The sequence below is a fragment of the Psammomys obesus genome, unplaced genomic scaffold (assembly GCF_907164565.1).
Source record: "Psammomys obesus unplaced genomic scaffold, mPsaObe1.curated_primary_1811, whole genome shotgun sequence".
Classification (NCBI taxonomy): Eukaryota; Metazoa; Chordata; class Mammalia; order Rodentia; family Muridae; genus Psammomys; species Psammomys obesus.
Genome location: NW_026590905.1, coordinates 2,569,652 through 2,589,715, shown reverse-complemented (window position 1 = coordinate 2,589,715; position 20,064 = coordinate 2,569,652). Strand labels below are relative to the sequence as shown.

The 20,064-nt window shown below is 42.4% G+C and overlaps 2 protein-coding genes across 6 annotated transcripts in view; one reads left to right on the top strand and one right to left on the bottom strand.

Annotated features, from left to right (window-relative positions):
* Positions 1–5,416, bottom strand: part of CUNH12orf4 (chromosome unknown C12orf4 homolog) — a 30,551-nt gene extending 25,135 nt beyond the window's left edge. Inside the window, exons 1-4 of one of the 3 annotated variants that reach the window (XM_055609409.1) lie at positions 2,837–2,866; positions 1,820–1,873; positions 1,581–1,689; positions 1,107–1,252 (exon numbers count right to left, since the gene is read on the bottom strand). In XM_055609409.1, the coding sequence (XP_055465384.1) occupies positions 1,107–1,252; positions 1,581–1,689; positions 1,820–1,867 (303 nt within the window). In that variant the 5' untranslated portion in view covers positions 1,868–1,873; positions 2,837–2,866. Of the gene's footprint in view, positions 1–1,106; positions 1,253–1,580; positions 1,690–1,819; positions 1,874–2,836; positions 3,032–5,343 lie in introns of those variants that run through there. The other 2 variants (XM_055609408.1, XM_055609411.1) reach the window with 2 other exon arrangements.
* Positions 5,417–5,812: 396 nt separating this feature from the next.
* Rad51ap1 (RAD51 associated protein 1) lies at positions 5,813–18,650 on the top strand. Of its 3 annotated transcripts, none has more exons than XM_055609414.1 (9): positions 5,813–5,917; positions 9,157–9,212; positions 10,211–10,349; positions 13,099–13,208; positions 13,419–13,502; positions 13,946–14,104; positions 15,212–15,364; positions 16,914–17,054; positions 17,634–18,650. In XM_055609414.1, exons 1-9 carry the CDS (start codon positions 5,901–5,903, stop codon positions 17,777–17,779), a joined length of 1,005 nt encoding a protein of 334 aa, XP_055465389.1. In that variant the 5' UTR covers positions 5,813–5,900; the 3' UTR covers positions 17,780–18,650. The 3 variants fall into 3 exon arrangements, with proteins under 3 accessions (XP_055465389.1, XP_055465388.1, XP_055465387.1); XM_055609413.1 differs by having other exon boundaries at positions 15,206–15,364; positions 16,917–17,054; XM_055609412.1 differs by having other exon boundaries at positions 15,206–15,364.
* The last annotated feature ends 1,414 nt before the right edge of the window (positions 18,651–20,064 follow it).

Sequence of the window (20,064 nt, the reverse complement as noted above, 5' to 3'; positions counted from 1 at the left end):
TGTCCTGGACTCACTTTGTAGACCAGCTGGCCTTGAACTCACAGATATCTGCTTGCCTCTGCCTCCCTAGTGCTTGGATTAAAGGCATGCACTACCTCACCCAGCTGAAGGTATTTTCTTAATTGAAGTTTCCTCCTCTCAGATGATGTCATTAGCTTGTGTCAAACTGACATAAAACTATCTAGCATGGGGGCTGGAGAGCTGGCTCAGAGGTTAAGAACACTAGCTATTCTTCACAACTATCTATAATGAAATCTGGTGTGCAGACACACATGCAGGCAGAATGTGGCATAATTAATAAATAAATTAAAAAAAAAACTATCCAGCACAATAAATTCAATTAATATGTAGTAATCTATAACCAGAAAAAAAACTCTATTATTACAAATGTATTCTAAATAGATTCATAGGTTAGTAAATATAATAATAATGTGTGTGGCATCTTGGACTTCTGGAAACCAGGCATACTAGTTGCACAACCCTACAATGAAATAATGACACTATACAACAACAATGAAAAGAAAACAGAAGTAGCCAGAGCTGAAAGTGAACTTTGATCACTGACTGAGGCTGTCAGACAGATTCAAGACATCAGCACAACCGGTCCTTCAGGTAAAGAGTAATGATTCCTTGATGTAAACACGTTCCAAGGAATATGCAGGATAAAGTAGCGTCATGTTTCTAGAGGTGCTATTCCAGACATGTTTCATTAAAAAATAAAAGTAAAAATTGGTCTTGATTCCAAGAAATAGTTCACTGGGACCTATGTGGTGGAAGGAAAGATATGGTTCCCTTAAATTGTCCTCTGACTTCCACAAGCACTTGGTGGCATGAGCAACACACGTGTGCATGCACATACACCACATACACACACAAGCACGTGAGCACACCAAATAAAAATGTCATAAAAAGACTTTGTCTTAGGAGCTCATATTGACATAGAAGAGAAACACAGAAGCAAGAGCATATGCTGTATATTACTGGTTTGCAAAACAAACAAACAAATAAATAAATGGATTCTACACTTTGTTTCATGTGACTTCAACAATTAAAACACCTTCATAAAGTCTGGCACACCCTGAAGCCCAGGCTGACCTTTGTCTTACCTCAGCATACGCTTTGGCCCATGTACTTGCCAGCTGGTGCAGATCTATTTCCCCAGATTTAACAGCCTCCAAGCAAGCTTCTGCATCTCTGTCATGGTCTCTGAGGGATTCTTCTTCTATAAACCGGCTCAGAGCTTCTTTTAAGTCTGTAAGAGGGACAAAGGATGCTAGTTTCAGCAAGACGTGCACACAGCAGGGAAGCACTCCGACGTGAGGTCTGATTTTACCTCTGATCCATATGACCCACAAGGTGGGAGGAGAGAGCTGAGTCTCCTGAAAGTTGCTTTCTGCCTGCCACATGTGTGCCTTAGTATGCATATGTACACACACAGAGGGGCATACAAACGAAATGAATAAATACAGAATCTTTAAAAATTTTAAGAAGTAGAATTCATATTTCTAACAAGTTCCCAGGGATTTGTTTGTCTGGAAAGGGACAACGTATTAAGAACTGCCGATGAGGTAAGTACTTGCCCTTTCTGTGTCTTGATTCCTGATTTATACAATATGACGGTGCTAGAATGCTTCTATTTTCCCTTATAACCTGTATATAGTTGGTGGCATGAACCTGGGAGAACGGAGCCTAAAAAGAAAGTGGACTAAAGTCACATGCAATAGCCAACTTTATTCAGAGCATCAGACAATTTATACTCTGAGGGTTAGGAAGAGTCACCTAAATATATAATACAAGGACAAGCAAAAAGATACTTTACCATAGAGGCACACGAATAACAGCAGCTGAAGCACTCACTCCTATCCATCTACACCTGGGAGGAACACAAAACCACACTCCAAGAACAATTTCATATTTTGAAAAAACTGAGGTCACAGTTGGAGTTTTCTTATAAGATCTCAGAGATCTCCTCACACAGCTTCATTCACAGTCCCTGTTCCAACAATAATCCAAGTCCCCTCAGTTTGTGAAAAAGAACATGGCCCTTTCAAAATAACTTAAAGCAGATGACTATGAAAGAAATCAGGCAAAGGTAAAGTGCTCCTTCTGTTCCCTGACACCTCAAAAACCAATGAGCAAACGAAAAAAGAGATCAACTCAGTGCTGACTCTCCACCATGTAGGGGATGCTGAGACCCCTGGTGAATCCAGCATCCAAACTCAGAGCTTAAGTGCTGTGGTTAATTTTTTATTATGCCATTTAATTCAGATGCTAAGTTATTTTATAAACAACTATAGTACAAACAAAAGTTTCAAAACTTCTGGAGAACAGTTTTTCTTCTTAGAAGCTTAACTCATGTTTCTCACTTCTATTGCTCTTGGGGTTGATATTCTAGACAGGGCTACAGGGTTTCTTAAATCTTTTATAGTCACAGATCTTTTCACTACAGAAAGTTTAACATGACTCAGAGACATAGGCTCCTGGGTTTTCTTGTTGTTTTTGTTGTTTTGTTTGCCAACTTGACACAAGTCAGTCATCTAAGAGAGGACCTCAAAGTCAGGAGGCTTTGGGCAGCACTCACTGGGCATCACAGCCTGGCGGCATGAGCAGTACAAAGTGCATGTACTGCCTGAACTCCGCACCTACCATGCAGCTGACTTTGAATTAATTTTTGGTCACTCGCGCTGAAAGCCTTCTCCTGTTGCCACAGTTTTCATGATCCTAACTTTCAGTTGTGCAATCCCACGGGTCACATCCCAAGTTCAAGAACCTGTGTTCTACCAAGAAATTTCTAATGACAGAGACTAGAGAAAACCACAAGAAAATCAGTCCTCACCATTCTCTATGAAGCAGGGCAAATTGTGCAGCAGCATCAGACGGCCATGCAAGTGGCTGGCATTCTCGTCCACAGGAAACTTGAGGGGCACTCTCAGCTCTAAGCGCTCATTTCCTACCCTGAATTTGTATACAAACTCTCTTTCCTTGTTGCAGAGTCTGTCTCGGTTTTTCTTCATATTCTACAGCAGGATTTCTGGAAGATGAACAAAAAGCCGCGACTCAAATGACCACCGAACACCTCTAAAACACAGCCTGTTACAGAGGCTGTGCCCATGCCATTCTTAATGAACTACTCCAATCTTTATTCACTTCCATTTTATTTGAGACAGGGTCTCGCTGTGTAGCCAAGGATGGCTTAGGACTCACTACGTAGTCAGGCTGACCTCAACACTTAATCTTCCTGCCTCAGCACACCTCACCCCCAAGGGCTGGGATTACAAGTGCGCACCACCACAGCCAGCCTTCTCTAGTTTGTCCCACTTATTCCTGCACATTAATCTTAAAGGGAAACAATGTGCTGAGAAAGTACTTTTATTCCTAGACAGGAATAAAAATTACTTAATACAATGGAAGGAACAGAGATGAGGGCAAGAGGAAACATAGGAAGAGATGGGGGAGGGATACAAGCATAGAGCTTATGGGACTTGCAAAGCAGCCAAACACAACAGAGAGCCAGTGGTAGCCTGAAGATGTCGGGCACTGTGGTCATGAGCCGTGATTAGAAAACGATACGAGGACATAAGAATGATCTCTAAGTAGGATATATAGAACGGAGCATACAGGATGCTGGCCACGAGGCAAACTGGACACTATTCAGAGAAAAGAAAATGTAATAAAGAGATTAGGAATCTACTTCCCTTAAAGATCTATTCATCAGCCTCCTAACTGGACTTCCCATTGCTAGGACCTAAAGCATAGTGATCTTTCTTTTTAGTTAAAAAAAAAAAATCACATATACATATATATGAATCTGTATTGTTCGTGTATATATACATTTGAAGCCCCAAAACAATACAGAGTTTTGTCATCATTCTTGGTTATCCACAAAAACTAGATGATAAACTCTATTGCTAAAGACACTGCACAGCTCAGTTGACGATAAAAAAAAAAAAATCAAGCAGCAACTCAGCTGGAAGTTCCCTCTCTACTGGCAGCTTTTCTAGTCCTGGAAGATACCGTGCAGGCTGCTGTGGTAGAAATGTCACAAACGGTCTAACCCAGCTGCGGACTCCGTGAGCCGTAATAGCCTGCCAGGTAAGGCGCACCCACCTGTGCACGAACTAGCGTACTGTTGTCAGGGTACCAAATTTGCTCTGATTATCTCTTCCTGGTGCTGTAATCCTGGTTAAATACCCAAGGCAAGGAAGATCACAGGCCCCAAGAGGAACCTAAATATTGCTGTTCGGTTAAATTGACAGCGTTAACCATCTTCTAAACACATATGTTTATACCCACAAACAAGTGCAACTCTCAGCTCAATCAGAGAAGTGTCTCTTTCCAGTAGTGGATCCAGTGATGGATGACATTCATACTATCTCTTTGAAGGCTTAAAGAACACTGCAGAAGAGGGAGTGGAAAAAACACAGGAACCAGATAGGGAGGATGACAAAATGCCATCTTCTGGACAAGACACTGCCATTGCAGCCATAAACTCAATGCAGTTTAAGAAGTCGGCACTGGGTCTGCATAAGAATGGCCCCATCAACAGCGGAGGGCGCAGAGGAGAGATTCAGGGACCCATGTCTCACTAATGAACAGTTTTCTGTGGACAGATTCGGGGAAAGGGAAATCATCGTTTTTCACTCGTGTATTCACTGCTGCCCCCACCAGGCTCCAAATAGTAGCTGCAGCTCACACAGCTGGTCTGGTTAAGTCAATGCATCACAAACAAAAACCGAAAGTCATGAATCTGGAAAGGGGAATCTGGTAGGGATGCGGGGATTGGAGAACTTCGTAGGGATGGGAGGGAGATATGAGAAGGTGAGGGAGAGAGTAGTAAGAATTATTATGACCAGACATGGTGGCGTACGCCTTTAATTCCAGCACTCAGAGAGGCAGAGGCAGGCGGATCGCTGAGCCTTCGAGGCCAGCCTGGTCCACAAAGCGAGTCCAGGACAGCCAAGGGTACATCGAGAAACTGTCTCGGAAAACAAACAAACAAACAAACAAAAACCCCAAAACTCCATGATATGCATGTAACAAAACAAGATCAATAAACACACATCTTCATGTTATTCTTTTGCTCGTGAGGCCTATTGCTTTCAAAATAAAATTCATCTTAACCCAGTTTACATCTCCAGATTCTTCTCTGGGTGTGCCCACCCCGCTGCCACACCAACACGCGAACCTACAAACTCAGCTGTCCACAAAACTGTCAATGCCAAGCTGCATCCCCGCACTTTAGATAGGCCCCATGAGGCCTGCTCCGGTTCTTTAACCTGTACCAGGTACCCTCACTGGGACCTCCACTCTGAAAGGGCTTCCTCGCGGTGGGCTCGAGCTCACCTCTTTCCTCAGAAGCCAAGGCACACTAGGCGCTGTCAACGCAGACCCGCCCGGTATGTCAGGTGACTGCTTGCTTGTTTATTTATTTATTATTTTTTTTTTACAGTTTTACTCGCTTTGGCAGATTCGTTACCATCTGTTTCTTTTCCCTCAACCCCCAAGGAAATCTCAGATCCAACAGCCTCTTTATACCACTCATCTTTAAGTGAGTCGCTCTAAGAGCTGGAGGCGTGTTACTGCTTTTATATTGTATTTTAGAATCGCTGCAAAAAAAATTAAATAAATAACAATAATCTCCCAGGTGACGAAAGTGCAAAAACAAAACAAGCACTGGGTCCGGGCGGACAGGATCCGGAATGGCGTGTCCAGGGCCAAGGTGTGTGAGCGCAGGCTCGCTGGTCTCAGCACGCAGGCGTCGCCTTAGGCCGGCGAGCGATGATTGGTGGGCTGGAGGATCGGGGCGTGGAGGGAGACGTCTGGCTTTGGGCGGGAACTGAAACCGCCAAAGCTGCTCTCCGTCTGCAGAACGCTGCAGCTGTAAGCTGTGGAGGGGCACCATGGTGCGCCCTACCAGGTGAGTGAGTGTTTGGTGACATCCCACCGGGCAGGGAGGCGGCTGGAGGCCGCTGTCCTACGTGATTGAAGGAGGGGTCGGGGTCTGGTGCTCGTTGCCGGTCTCCGGTGAGGGACGCCCGCTGCTCAGAGCGGCCGGCGTAGCATCCTGCTTTCCACCTCGGCCTCCCTTTGCAGCTGTTGCCCGCTGACCCACTCTACTCCGGAGGGACCTGGCAGGTTAGCATTTGAACCTCGCTTTACGTTAGAGAGCGACCACGTATGTGGCCGTCATGGGTTCGGCACTGCAGCTCTCTCCCCCACTCCCACCCCCCATGCCGAAAACTCAGACGTTCTGAGATTATGGTCCCCCAACCCAAGCAGAAAGGCTCATTTAACTGAACCACCCGGCAAGTTCAAACTCTGACCCGTCATGTGACTCCAGTTCCCCTCTGCGTTCTATTACACGGTTGGAATCTATTCTCCGTGGTGACAGCTGGGATGCTAGGCCATCCATCCATTTAGTAGAATTACTGAATATAGCTGAGGCTATGGCTTCATTGGTGGAGTGATTGCCCGGCATAGGAGAGACCCCGGGTTCAATCCCCAGTTCTGCAAAAACCAAACAAAAACAAACATACGGAATTCACTTAACTGTCCTAAGAGGTGGAGGTTACACTCCAGTGGAAGATGTTTGGGGGGAAGGGGGAGATAAGCACCACAATGTAACGTAGTAGGAAGGAGAAAAGCCTTACTTTAAATAGAGTGGGAGGGTTAGCGAAGCAAAATATAAGGGCTCCCTCAGTAGATGAAACAGAAGCCAAGGCCCCGAGCTTCACCATGAGAGATGGATTGCAGGTGTGGCAGTAGCAAGCATGGGGCTAGAGTTGTTGGGGATTGTGTCAGATAAATAGTTGGATGGCAGTGGTTAGGCCTTTGTTGGCCGTAGGAGTTTGAATTTTATTATTGACCAGAGGCGAATCACTAGGTTTTGTAGGGGTGGATAGTAGTTACTTTCATCTTACTTTATAAAAGCCATTGGTTGCTGGTGGTTCCCTGAGTGGGAACTATATTGGACAGAGTGGAAGCAGGAAAGAAAAAAAAAATTGGAAGATTGTCAGTTGTGAGATCTGACACAGTGTGTGAGTGTGTAGATGGAGCGGGTGAGTTTAGGTGCTTCCAGCAGGTGGCTGTGAGGTGAGGAAACGGGAGAGTCAGGGTTGACCGTATCTGTGGACTGAGCCACATACTGGGTGATTTTTGTATCGACTAAGACGGGGAAGTTTGAGATAATGAGGTATAGAAGGCAGGACTGGGTTTCTGTTGCTTGCAAGGTAAAGTTGGAAAGGAGTAGGCATGCAGATAGTGAAAAGTAATGCTGTTATATGGGATAGCAGTAGTCACAGGCCTGAGTCCTCAGGGGACGGGGAGGTCATGACTGTGGTTTCGGTTTTGTTGTTTTGTGGGGTTTTTTTTTATATAAATTGTTCTTTTGTGTCTTGAATCAGCGGAGAACTCTGGAGTCGTTTCTCTCCTTCCACCTTTTCATGGACTCCAAGAGTGAAAGTTAGGCTATCAGAGTTGCACAGCAATTAACTTTCCCTACCAACTCTCACTGGCCCATTACTATAGTAAAACAAAAGCACTTGTTTTCACCTTTCTGTCATTTACACTGCAGTGGTGATAGGGCCATTGGCATCTAAACACAAATGGAGGCAGTGATGTCAAACTGTGGTTGCAGTAGCCCCTGTCATTTCTACTGCCACCTACTCAGATTTATTTATTTATTTATTTATTTATTTATTTATTTATTTATTTATTTATTTTAAACAGAAGCATTTATGGAGTGGCTCAATATTTAAAAGAGTTTATGCTGCTCTTCCAGCGGACCCACCTTCGGTTCCCAAATACTTCAGACAATTCACAACTCTTCCATCTCCAGGGAACCCAGTGCCTTCTCCTGGCCCTCACAGATATCGTACTCATATGCATATACCCACACACACACGTATACATGTAATTAAAACTTTAAAAGGACTTTTTAAAGAGTAATAGTTTTCTGCATATCTCACCCTACTGAGTTTTTAAAGTACAATAGGTAAATTGTGTTTAATGAATCAGTAAGAATGAATATGTGAGTTATAAATCAACCTGAGTTAACCTGTGTTTTGGTAGGCTTTTGGTTTTATTTACTAATTTTCAATCCCAGAATTTCTAATGATGCTTTCATGTTTTATGTAGCTGTCAAATTCTTAGACTCTGAAGAGTGGGAGAGTAACAGAAACACCTTCCCTTTTAATGGTTGTTATCTCAAGGAAACACACTTGCAAGTCTGAATTATGAGCTGAGCAAGTCTCTTTACCCCTTTTTTTTTTTTTTTTTTTTTTTTTTTTGCTTGAAAGAACAGGCACCTGATAAATGAGCTTGTTTACATGGGGCATAGTAGATGACAGAAGGGAAAACTGGCTAGCTTTATATTTCTTTCCTAGAGGAAAGAAATTAACCTTTTCACATTGAGTATTCTTTTCTCTGCCTACTCTAGTTCCTACAAAGATGGTAAGGACAAACTATTTTAAAGTGTTCAACCCACTAAAAAGCATTATTTGTTACTGTAGAGAGATTCCTTTTAAAGATTTATTTTTAGGGTGGAGTGCATGTGTGTTTCTTCGTTTGTGTAGATATACTCATGTGAGTTCAGTTTCTGAGGAAGAAGCCAGTGGGTGTTTAATTCTGGAGCTGGAGTGACATCTGGTTGTGGACTGCCCGGCATGGATGCTAGGAAACAGATCCAGGTCCTCTGAAGGAGCAGTGCAGGCTCTGGCTCTGAGAGATTTTTCTTTTTAATGGTTAAACTGAAGAGGTCTTTATAATGTAAGTCAAGCCTGAGCACACAGGAGTTTATAAATCCTCAGTAGCTACTAAACAGAACACAAATTTTAACTGACAGTGATTTGTATTTTTACTTTGGAGGACTTCGAGAATTATTTGTATTCTCCTCACTTTGGGGGTTTCCGCTAATGATTTATATTCTCTTCACTTTTGGGGTTTCCTGAATCAATTTCTTTTTCACATTATGTCTATTAGGTATGGTTTTGTCTTTTCAGATACTGCCAAGTTCTTGTTGTTAAGTGTAAATATTGTTTTGGATTGAAGTGCTTTTAAGAGATTCCAAACACATGCTCCTTTCTTCAAGACTATTAATAATTTTAAGGTGAAAGTAAAAATTAATATATTAATGAAAATTTTTTGTCTTGATTATAGAAATAAAAAAATAGTCAATTACTCACAGTTTGAGGAGTCTGGTAGTGACTCTGATGGTAAGTAGAGCTTTTTACTTTGCCTTAACATATTGAGAAATTTATTTCCTCCAAGTTCACTATATATGAGTTAGCTATAGAAAAATTAAACTCTGAAAGGTTAAGTTTTAAGCTTTGTTGTGTTGATTATATGTTGGTCTTTGTTGTTAGAACTTTGATCAGAGTTTGAGAAACATTTCATTAGATTACAATGCATTTGTAGTACGATTTTTTTCCGTGTGTGTGTGTGTGTGTGTGTGTGTGTGTGTGTGTGTGTTTGTTTGTTTGCTGGTGATGAGGCAGGGGACTGACCATGCTGTGTAAGTCCTCTGCCACTGAGCCATAGTTTCATCTTAGAAGTACATTTTATATTTCCTTCCCAGACCACCATAGTTTCCTTTAAGTCAAATACTTTAATGATTTCTTGGTTCAGAGAAATCTCTTTTGCACTCAGTATGCCTACAACTTGAGAAAAAAATAGTATAGTAGATAACTTCTAGCCTCTTATTACTGTCAAAGGTGTGTGAGCAGGTTCGTAGAGACTGCCAGTTGTGTTCATGATACGGGGTGGCTGGAGTGTGCAGAAAGTTGTTAGTATCCCAGGAAGCGCCGCGGGAGTCTTGAGGATTTATAGACAGAAAAACGTGGAAAAGCAACAGCGCCGTAGGCGGTGCTTCCGGTTTCCCTAGGCTTGATCTTTCCTGGCAGCCCCTTCGCAGACCGCCTGGGCTGCACTGCGACATTAGTTAAAAATCATTTCCTCCCACTCAGTAAGGTAGAATTGTGCTGTCCTAATTTACCCTTGTAGTTTTCAGTGGATTGGTTTTGATCGATGAATATTCTAAAAAACAGGCTACCATTTATCTTGAAATGGGTGAGTGAAATAGAGACAGATTGCCTTGGTTGAGTTTCATGATATAGTAATTAAACTTGATTATATTTAAAACGTGGGTATACTTTAATGAATTTTAGCTGCCAAGAAAATAATTTTATTTTTCTTTTTAATTTATACAAAATAGATGATTTTATTTCTGCAACCATGCCTATAAACAAAAAATCTAAAACAGTGCCAAAGGACTTAAAGCAAGACAAACCAAAACCTAACTTGAAGAATCTCCAAAAGGAAGACATCTTACCAACCAAACCCCCCAAAAAAAGGTGAGAGGTAAGACCCAGAAAACATGTGGCATCAGATTTGTTCATTTAAGGATACAAGACTTCAAAATCTCGATTTAAATGGGGGGTTTGATGTGGTGGATGCTATTTGAAGCACAGGGGAATGCTGTAAAGTGCTTTCTGACTTTCTGCCCTGAGAAAAAATTTCACAAACATAAAAGCTAAAACCTTTTTAAATAGTAATGTTACTATGTCTTACCTGCACCTATGTCTTCTGCTTCAGATCTCACAAAGCTACTTTGTTAAAAGTCAGGGCAAATATAAGGGCAGCTTTAAAAGACTTTACACCATTTTTTCCCCTGTAGAGAAAAGATATTTTCTCTCTATCCTGCTGTGATTTGTCCAACAAAGAGAAGGTCCCATAGTATATAGAATAATCCTGACTTCTCATCAGTTGGTACCAAGAGGGAGAAGGCAATCCCAAGAACCCAAAAATTGTAGTTCAGAAAGAATGGGCAGGGGATGGTTAATGTTTTGCTGCCTTGAATTCCTCTGTGAAAAGCTAATCAGCACTGAGAAACAGCATGCTTTGTTTCTATTTTTAAATGTCATGGGTGGGGTTTTAAATATAAGACAAGCATAACCCATAAGTGGGAAACAGTATTTGCAGAAACAGCTTAAGTAATTGCATCCAAAGTACATAAAGAATACTTTAGCTCTACAGTGAAAGTCTGATGATCTAATTTCAGTGTACAAAATATTTGAATAAGTATTTTTCCAAAAGTACAGAAGTAATTAGCAAGCATATAAAAAGATGCACAGCATCATTAGCTCTCAGGGAAACATGGTATAATAATTATTCTCACCTACTAGGTGATGTTAATAGGTGAAACTGGCAAAACGGGAACCATCAGACATTGATAGTGGGATTGTAAAATGGTGCAGGTATCCAAGAAAACAGATTAGCAGTCTTCATAATGTTAAACATGGGACCGTTCTGTGGGTGGCTTAGGTAATACCCAAGGAAACTGAAAATATGTCCACTTCATGTCAATGTTTATAGCAGTGTTGATAGTATTAAAAAATAGGAAAGCAACTGGATATCTGTCAACCAACGATTGGTTAAAAAATGTGTCCTCTTTCATGGACTATTACTCACAAAAAGTGAACTACAGATACATGCTGTAATGTGAATGAGCCTGCAAAAAAGTCGTGCTTTCTACACCAGACAAAAATCCACATATTACCTAATATTCCATTTGTATGAAATGTCTGGACTAAAGTAATGCACGCAGACAGAAAATGGACTACTGGTTGTTTGGGACTAAGAGGAGGGTGATGATGTCCCAGTTAGTGTTTCAACTGCCATGACAAAATGCCATGGCCAAAAGCAGCATGGGGATGCGAGGGTTCAGCTTATAGTTATTCAACACAGTATATCACTAAAAAGTTAGGATAAGAACCTGGAGCTGATGCAGAGGCCATGGAGGAGTGCTGCTTATTGGCTTACTCTTCGTGAGTTGCTCGGCCTGCTTTCTTGTAGTACCCAGGATTACCAGCCCAGGGATGACGCCTCACACAGTGAGCTGGCCCTCCCACTCCAATGAAGAAAATGTACCACAGGCTTACTCAGAGGTCAATCTGTTAGAGGCAGATTTTTCTTAATTTTCTCAATTAAGGTTCCGTCTCCCAAGATGACTCTAACATGTGTCAAGTTGACATCAAACCAGCCAGCACAGGGTAACCAGGAGTAACTGCTGATAACTATGGCTAGGCAAATAAATTTCTAAAATTAGATAGCAGTGATTCTCTGCTCTGAAGATACTAGAGGCTGCTGAATTATCTACTTTAAAAGAATAGGTTTTATGGGCTGTGGATGTAGTATTTGCTTTCTGTGCAAGAAATCTTGGGTTTTATTCAGTCACAGAAGTTCAAGGTTATCCTTTGCTGCATGCATAGTGAGTTTTGGGAGCAATTTAGGTACATGATGCCCTATCTCAAGGAAGAGGAGGAGGAAATTATTTTATAATTCATTGAATTATATCTTAATAAAATTTAAAAATTTTTGATAGATTTATACATATAGAGAATTATTGAGACCACATTTATCCCCACCAGTAAAACTTAGTTAAAAAGTAATTCTTCAAGGTACATTTCAGTTTTCTTCCCTTTTGTTATTTTTCTTCATCTTTGTTTGTTTTTCTGTTATAATCATTACAACTATTGGTCAACGTGAGCAGGAAGGCCTTGCAATCTACCTCTTTTGGGGAAATTGTTGCTATTATTTCCTCACCTTCCTAATTCACATTGAAAACTCCTTGAGAATACTTTTATTATTCCAATCAGGAATGGTGTCTTTACATAGTATGTAGTGAAATCTTTGTTAAAATCTAGAGTGGGAGGGACAGAGGTGAAAATACATTTATTGTGAGAGTTATATCTGCCACAGCAACAAATAAGATCAAGGGATCTCTGGGCGGCAGGGAGTCTGTCGTAGGTTAAACCAGAGCTTCATAGGCAGAGCTGATGGTGAAGAGAAAGGACAGGTACAGGAGCAGGAGCCAGCAGAGGTGCAGGCTACCCCTGCCACACTACGCTGCCATACTACAGCATGGCGTTGCTGCATTTAGGAGTCTCTGTCGGTCGAGGTTGCTTTAGGAACATGTTTGGAAGGTAAATGCTCTCATGTACTAATACGGGGAAATCTGAAACTTTGCTCTTTAGAGTTAATGGTGTTAGTGCTCTAATTGTTATTAAAACCCCATTTTTATTCATGAATAATCTGTTTTAGGGTGGCTTTAGATGACAAGGTCTTCCAGCGAGGCCTAGAAGTTGCTCTGGCTTTATCCGTGAAGGAACTTCCAACACTCAGCAACGACGTGAAGAAGTCTCAAGAGAAAAGTAACTCTATTTCCTGTGTGTTTATCTTTAAAAGCTTCTTAATATTTTTCTAATCATTTTTAGGGTAGGCCTTCACAGAGGAAAGAATGCAGTTTGATGGCAGAGGGCACTCCTGAATTTAATTCATTTAGCTGTGCCAGTGTCATCTTGTTTTTTAGACCCTGACTGATTAGGATGCATCTGAAGTTCTTCCCTTACTTCCTGTGTTAGGCACCGACATACAAGGCAATAGGAAAACAGAAATAACGGAGAAATCTCGTGTTTCTAACTGCAGTGTAGCCAGTGATGATTTAGGTAAGTTTTGGTATTAACAACAGTTCTTTTCATTCGCAGTGCTATTCTCCTAACTTGTTCAAGTTTCTACACCCGTAGCTAGAACAAAGTCTTCCCATGTCCCAAGGTTCTCACTATCTCCTAGCCCTTGTTTCTTTATGGTTTAGTCTTGTTCTCTCACTGCAGACCTACTTTGTTCCCTACTGGGCAGTCATGACTACTCAGGCCCTCCATTCCACAATAGGTGGCCACTTAAGAAAGGGCTTCATCTGTCCAGGACCGTCTGGAAAGTTCTTTGGCAGCACCTCATTAGGATCTCAGACTTACCCTTAAAACCAGAGTCTGTTCCTGGGAGACTGACAGACTTGGTCCCAGCATGGCTAGGGTAGTATTATTGTCAGCAGAGAAAGACAACAGAGGTCATAGAGTCTGCCCAGAGCTCTCACTGATGTTCATGTCTCCAGATTTGGATAAGATCACGGAGGAGGGGGAGGCCGGCGGTGTTGAAGGAGAGAGAACAGCAACATCTGACGCTGAGGCTCAGAGGAGGGGGGTGCTTTTGGAAGGCGGCGGTGGCAGCGATGGCAGCGCTGCGAATGACACTGAGCCAGACACTGCAACTGGTGAGTCATCCTGCTTCAAGTCAATTCTATGAGAATTCAGTAAAAACTTCTTGGAGACCAGGATGTATGCAAAGCATTGTGTTGAGCCTTTGAAGTTCGTAAACTTGAGAACTCATAGAACAGTTAAACTGAACTTGGCCATAGAGAGAGAAACCGTGTCTAGGGGTAACCTTTAAGCCATGGCTGGCCAAGCAAACAGCATTAGAAAAACCAAAGGGATGAAGTCACATTTCTGACTTTCTGAAGGAAATGCGTGAACAGTGGGAAAGACTAATACGGCAAGAGCCAGGTACTGACCTGGCTTTGGAAAAAACAAAGCCTAAAGAGGCAGGCTGGGCTGCCACTACCTGTGGACCAACTCTTGACCTGTTCTAACAGGTTTCAGCTTTTTCTATAACTAGTAGAATCATATGAAATATTTTGAATTGCAAGTGGTATTAAATTATTTTATTATTAGTATTTTCAGACTTAATAGAGATTAGGGCAAAGGAAAATTATGGCAACCTTGATATTGTAATGTGTCAAAAATTTAAAAGACTAAGTGTACATTAATACCAATCAGATACAGTGTTTTAAATTTTAACATGCTTCCAGCAAATAACGGACCTATTCATCACTTACTGGAAAAATATTTGATGCTTATGTACACTATAGTCTAGGTGCTAGGGAGATACTAACGAGTGAAACAATTCAAGTGCTAATGAGGGGTCTCAGACAGTAAACAGGTGCATAGTGTGTTTTAGAGTGATGGCATGCACACCCAAGGGCCTCAGGCAGCTCAGTGGTAGGATGCTTGTCTGGCAAGTGTGGATTCCAGGGTCTGAGCTCTAGGACTAGAAAATAAAGCACCACAAAGAAGACAGAAGTATGGGGTAGGCCTTCACTGTCTATAAAAGGCTGGTGGGAATGAAGGGAGAGGTGCTATTTCAGGTTAGCAGAAGCTGGCATTTGAGGTCAGAAACCATGCTTCTGTAGAGGCAAGAGCATGTATAAGGGTCTTGAAGCAGCAGCTTAGTGACAGTGAGGCATTGCAGATGAGGCAGCAGAAGTCTCACTTTTTAGAACCAAGATGGAATTTGTCATTTTCTGTTTTACTTGGAGATTCAGAAAGTGATTCTGAGTTTGATGATAATGAAGAAAGTGATGAGGACTGTGCTGTGAGAAAAAGTAAAGTGAAAAAAACAAAGAAGAAAGTAATGCAGAAAAAACCCGCAGTAGAAAAGAAAGAAAAAAAACCCAAACCCAAATGTGAGGCATCAGGTAAGTCTGCTCCCAGTCTTGTCGTTTGATAGAGTCAAGTTTGTTGTTTCTGGATCTTTGCCTTTGTCTTCTGTAATATTTTGGCAGTGCTCATGTCTAGTTAAAAGTATTTCTGGGTAGGGAGAGAATGCTGAGCTAGTGGCCACAAGAACACTAAGTATGGACCCCTGTTAGCATGTAGCCATCCCTGCAAACACCCCACACCTGCATCTTACCATCAGAACACTGATGTTCAGAACATCTCAGTATATGCTGGAATCTGTACTCATCAGGGGGGCCCACAGCTTAATCCCAGGCAGAGGCTGGACAATGCTGTCTGCATGTTTAAACAGTGAGGCCTGTGTGAGTTTAACCCTTGCTTTCCTCCATTACCTAGTCTCTGTTTTGTGGACCCATTTGTAACATGCTTAGTGTCAGTTTTACATTGAGAATTTGTCACAACTTGGACTTGGATGCTCAAAAGTTAGACTATTTTGAGCCTATATTTTATAATAAGATTATTATAAAATACAGCTTTTAGTAACAAATTCTATTAATTTATAACAATTTTTTGCCTTGGTTTCCCAATCCTCCTGTTTCAGCCTTCTAGCAGATGTCACCATGACCCAGTAAGAAGTTTTTAACATGGAGGTCACTCCTGAGAAAACTTATATTTGTAAACAGCCAGACTCCTTTACATGGCCTGTATGTGGGTACATGACAGTACCCCGATTATACTCCTCACCTTCTCACCCTTCATATTCCTTCCCATTCCTCCTAAACTGGTAAAGGAATTTGTGCTCTGGCTTTTCATGCTGTACTGTCTGTGCCAGAAAACTTCCCTCCACTCACCTTTCCCCTTGGCCATGATTTGGGTCAGCCCATAATCATCTTCCTCTGCGCCTCCTAAACACACATGAGGTTCTAAGGTCCTCTCCTCCTGTGCATTGCTAGAATCTCAGCGCATGGCAGTAGACACAGCCCTTCACCTTGCTGTCCTCGCACTGACGTGCAGTGGAGGACAGTAAGTTTCTTGAGAGCAGGGTGCTCACGCCTATGTTCTTGATAACCCTGGGGACTATCCCTGACACACACACAAGGGGCACTATTTGTAAAATGCTCTAAAGGTGGTTTCTAATCCTGGCTCCCAACAACAGCTGTCAAACTGCAGGCAAATAACTTAACCTCTCTGTTCTCCTAGCTGATAGTGGGGCAGTGATCCTGAGGTGGGAATCGTCATAAAGGGTGAAATTCATGTCTTCAACCCTGCCTGGCACAGAAATGCTCATTCACAGCCGTGGTCCTTAGGCTTGCTATAACTTCTGTGCGGTCTTTCGTGACCACCTCACTTTGTAGCCTAGGCCGGCTTTGAATATGAGACCTCCTCCCCTAGCCTGTGGAGTGCTGGATTTCAGGCCGGTGCGACCTCACCTGAACAGTACATGTTGTTTTCAAATTTGTAATCTTTGCCTTTTGAATTTTTTGGAATGCATGAGACATCATCACTTTAGACTTGAAAGTTATCTTCCTGTAAGACAGTTGTTTTTTGTTTTCAAAAACATGACATCAGCAGACCCAGCTCCAGCTTCCAGCAAGTCAAGATCTCCGTCTTTGCCCCAGGCTGTTGGTCTTTCTTCAGAGGCCACTAGGAAACCAGCAAATATGTGCAGCCCTTCATCTGAAGGCAGGAGACCCAAGTGGGTCCCACCAGGTATGATAACTTGCTCTCAAGGCCACGAGCTTAGAAAGCTGCTGTTGGTAGCTCTTTCCTACAGGAGTTATGTGTGAGCAGTTCTCAGGTTATTTCACATTCTTCCAGATTATTGTTTTTAGTGCTTCACTTTATTGTCTTTACCATTTCCTTATTAGGCGTCAAGGTTATATATGATTTGTTTTCATTGCTATAAATAAAACTGCTGTAAATGGAGACATTCTTATTTCAAAAATCTGTGGACACATTCCTGACTATCACAGAGTCAAGGAACATTATTTATTTATTTTTTACTCGCAGCAGAGTTTAGCCTCAAGACCTGCTGACCTCCACAGTTTCACCGATTCCTCAGGCCTGGGCACACTTGAGCCTTGGCAGCCTTGTCCTTGACTTTACATGCTTGGTTTTGCTCCACAGCCGGAAAAGTTGAAGTTGGGGTTTCAGATTACAGTGCTCAGCCTGCCCTGCCCTTGTCCTGAGTGTCAGCGTGGGTTTTTCCTCTGATCTGGTACAGTGTTGATGGGCTCTGCAGAGCCGGGCAGTACCTGACCTCTTGTCCGCCTTTGTGTTCTCTTGCAGCCGCCTCCGGGAGCAGAAGCTCCAGCGGCAGCGCACTGGCAGGAGCCCCCACCAAGTCCCCGAGCCACAGCCTACGCCTGGGCCTCTCCCGACTCGCACCAGTTAAGCATTTGCACCCAAGTGCCGCAAGCAGCCAAGTGCGGTAGCAGGAAAGGAGCCGGGACCCTCAGCCCTGCAAGCAGGTCGTCGTCTTCAGCACGTGGAGGACCTTTAACAGGTGGCATGAAGGACCTCGGCCTGTTTTGTGATTCCGGCCTCATCAAAGCCCCTCTGTCCTTTAGCAAAGGGCTCTCGGGAGCCCTGTGCCGCTCCTGAAGAACGTGTTGTGTTTTCTTACATTCTATAGGTCGTCACTGGGGGCTCTGCAGCATGTCTGTAGTTACTATGACTCCCGGCTCTGTCTGGCAAGGGGTGGGCAGCCTGGGCTCCTTCAGGAGGCATTTCTGAAATTTTCCCCATCACTGTGTTTCTTTAGGTTTACTATACAAGCTTGCTGTCTCTATGTAGGCTTTTTAGTGAGAATTCTGCTTTTGTACATATTAAAATGATTACTGCAGAATGGGAAGAGCTGGTTCTTGTACAGCAGATAGAATTTAATAACAGTTTTTGGACTTTTCATTGTTAAACTTTTAATAACAGTGAAAAGATTTAAAAATGTGTTCTTTGATACCATGTATCCACCTGTGTCTATAGATTAGGAAAAGAAGTCTTCTGTGGTCAGCATAAGCAAGGAGAAGCGGTGTCTTCATCACTTTACATGAAGCCAGAGCGTTGACAGACTGCCTGTCAGCTTGTCATCCTGTCATATTAGCTAATTCAGCTTTTCAAGAAGCTTAGATATTGTCAATAAAAGTAATTCTTTTTATGGTGAGAATATAAACCTATTTTTGATCACTATTTAATAAAAAAAATTAGTTTATCATAAAATGCAACACCTCACCTAGTTCTCAGCTATGAAACATCTATGTTACCATGAGAAGTAGTTTTGAATTATGATTAAAGTGAGCATTTGCACATTGCTTTTGTACATTTTCTTCTGTATATATGCATACACTATCAATCTCCACCTTACCTGCTCCACCGTCCATCCTATGTGACTTTGGTTCTCAGTTTTGAGACAAGGCTTTCTCTGTAGCCCACATGTCCTTGAACTCAAGATCCTCCTGCCATAGACTCCCTCGTGTGTGCCTCCACACCCTCCTAGTTAACTTGTGTGCTTTGAGCAATAACCATTGTTAACTGATACTAAATAGTCACTGTAGGGACGTGCTTTTTCTTGTGAGCCACACTATAAGTATCTTTCTATTTTAAAGTTCCCTCAGAGGCTGGAGAGACAGCTCAGTCAGCGGTTAAGAGCACTTGCTGCTTTTGCAGAGGACTCTGGCTTGGCTTTCAGCACCCACATCCAGTGGCCTAAAACTGCCTGTAACTCCAGCTTCATCAGCTCTAACACCCTCTTCAGGACTGCGTGGGCACCTGCATTCCAGTGGTGCATACACACACAAACATACGTACATACATACATACATACTCAGACACACACTAAATAAAAATTTTCCCCAAAGGAAGTTTAAACCGCCCTGGCTACAAGCATTAATAACCACCAGCTGCAACCCTGGTCATACCTTTTCTTTATCCAGTCTTACCCACCCCAATCATCCTACCCTGAAAACAGTTGACTCCTTTGGCTCATGAGGCAGGCACCTCCCTGCCCACTGCAGCCTTTTCATCTTCTGTTATGTTTCTTACCCGCTTGCCACAGTATCACGTCTGCTTTAGTCTACATCTTGCTTGTCACACAGGACCTGTTGCTTTGTCCATTGATAATCTGCTCAGTCTCTAGATCAGTGGTTCTCAGCTCCTCTAACGCTGTGATCCTTCAGTGCAGTTCTTCGTGTTGTGGTGACCCCTAACCATAAAATTATTTTTATTACTTCACAACTGTAATTTTGCTGCTTTAATGAATTGTAAGTATCTGCTTTCCGATGGTCTTCGGAGGCCTCATTGAAAGGGTTGTTTGACCCTACAGGGGTTGCAACCTACAGATTGAGGAGCAAAGCTCTACCTCTTTCCAAGCCCTGTGGCCTGCCTGCCTTATTTTTTTTTTCCTGCCATTAATTTGTTTTACTTTTTAAATAGGCTTACAGAGTGATAAGTTTCCATAGGTGGGTTTTGTTCATATTTTGTTGCAGTTGATCTTTTTCTCTCCTTTTTTTCTCTGTTCTCCCTGGCTACACTTTGCTCACCCCCTTTATTCTGTCATCTTCACTCCCTTCCTTCCTTCCTTCCTTCCTTCCTTCCTTCCTTCCTTCCTTCCTATCTCATGGGCCTCTTACTTTCCTGGTCTTCACCCATATTTTCTCTCCCTACTGGATACATATATTTACTGTAACAGAAGCTTGGATCCTCATGAGAAAACATGCTCTTTGAG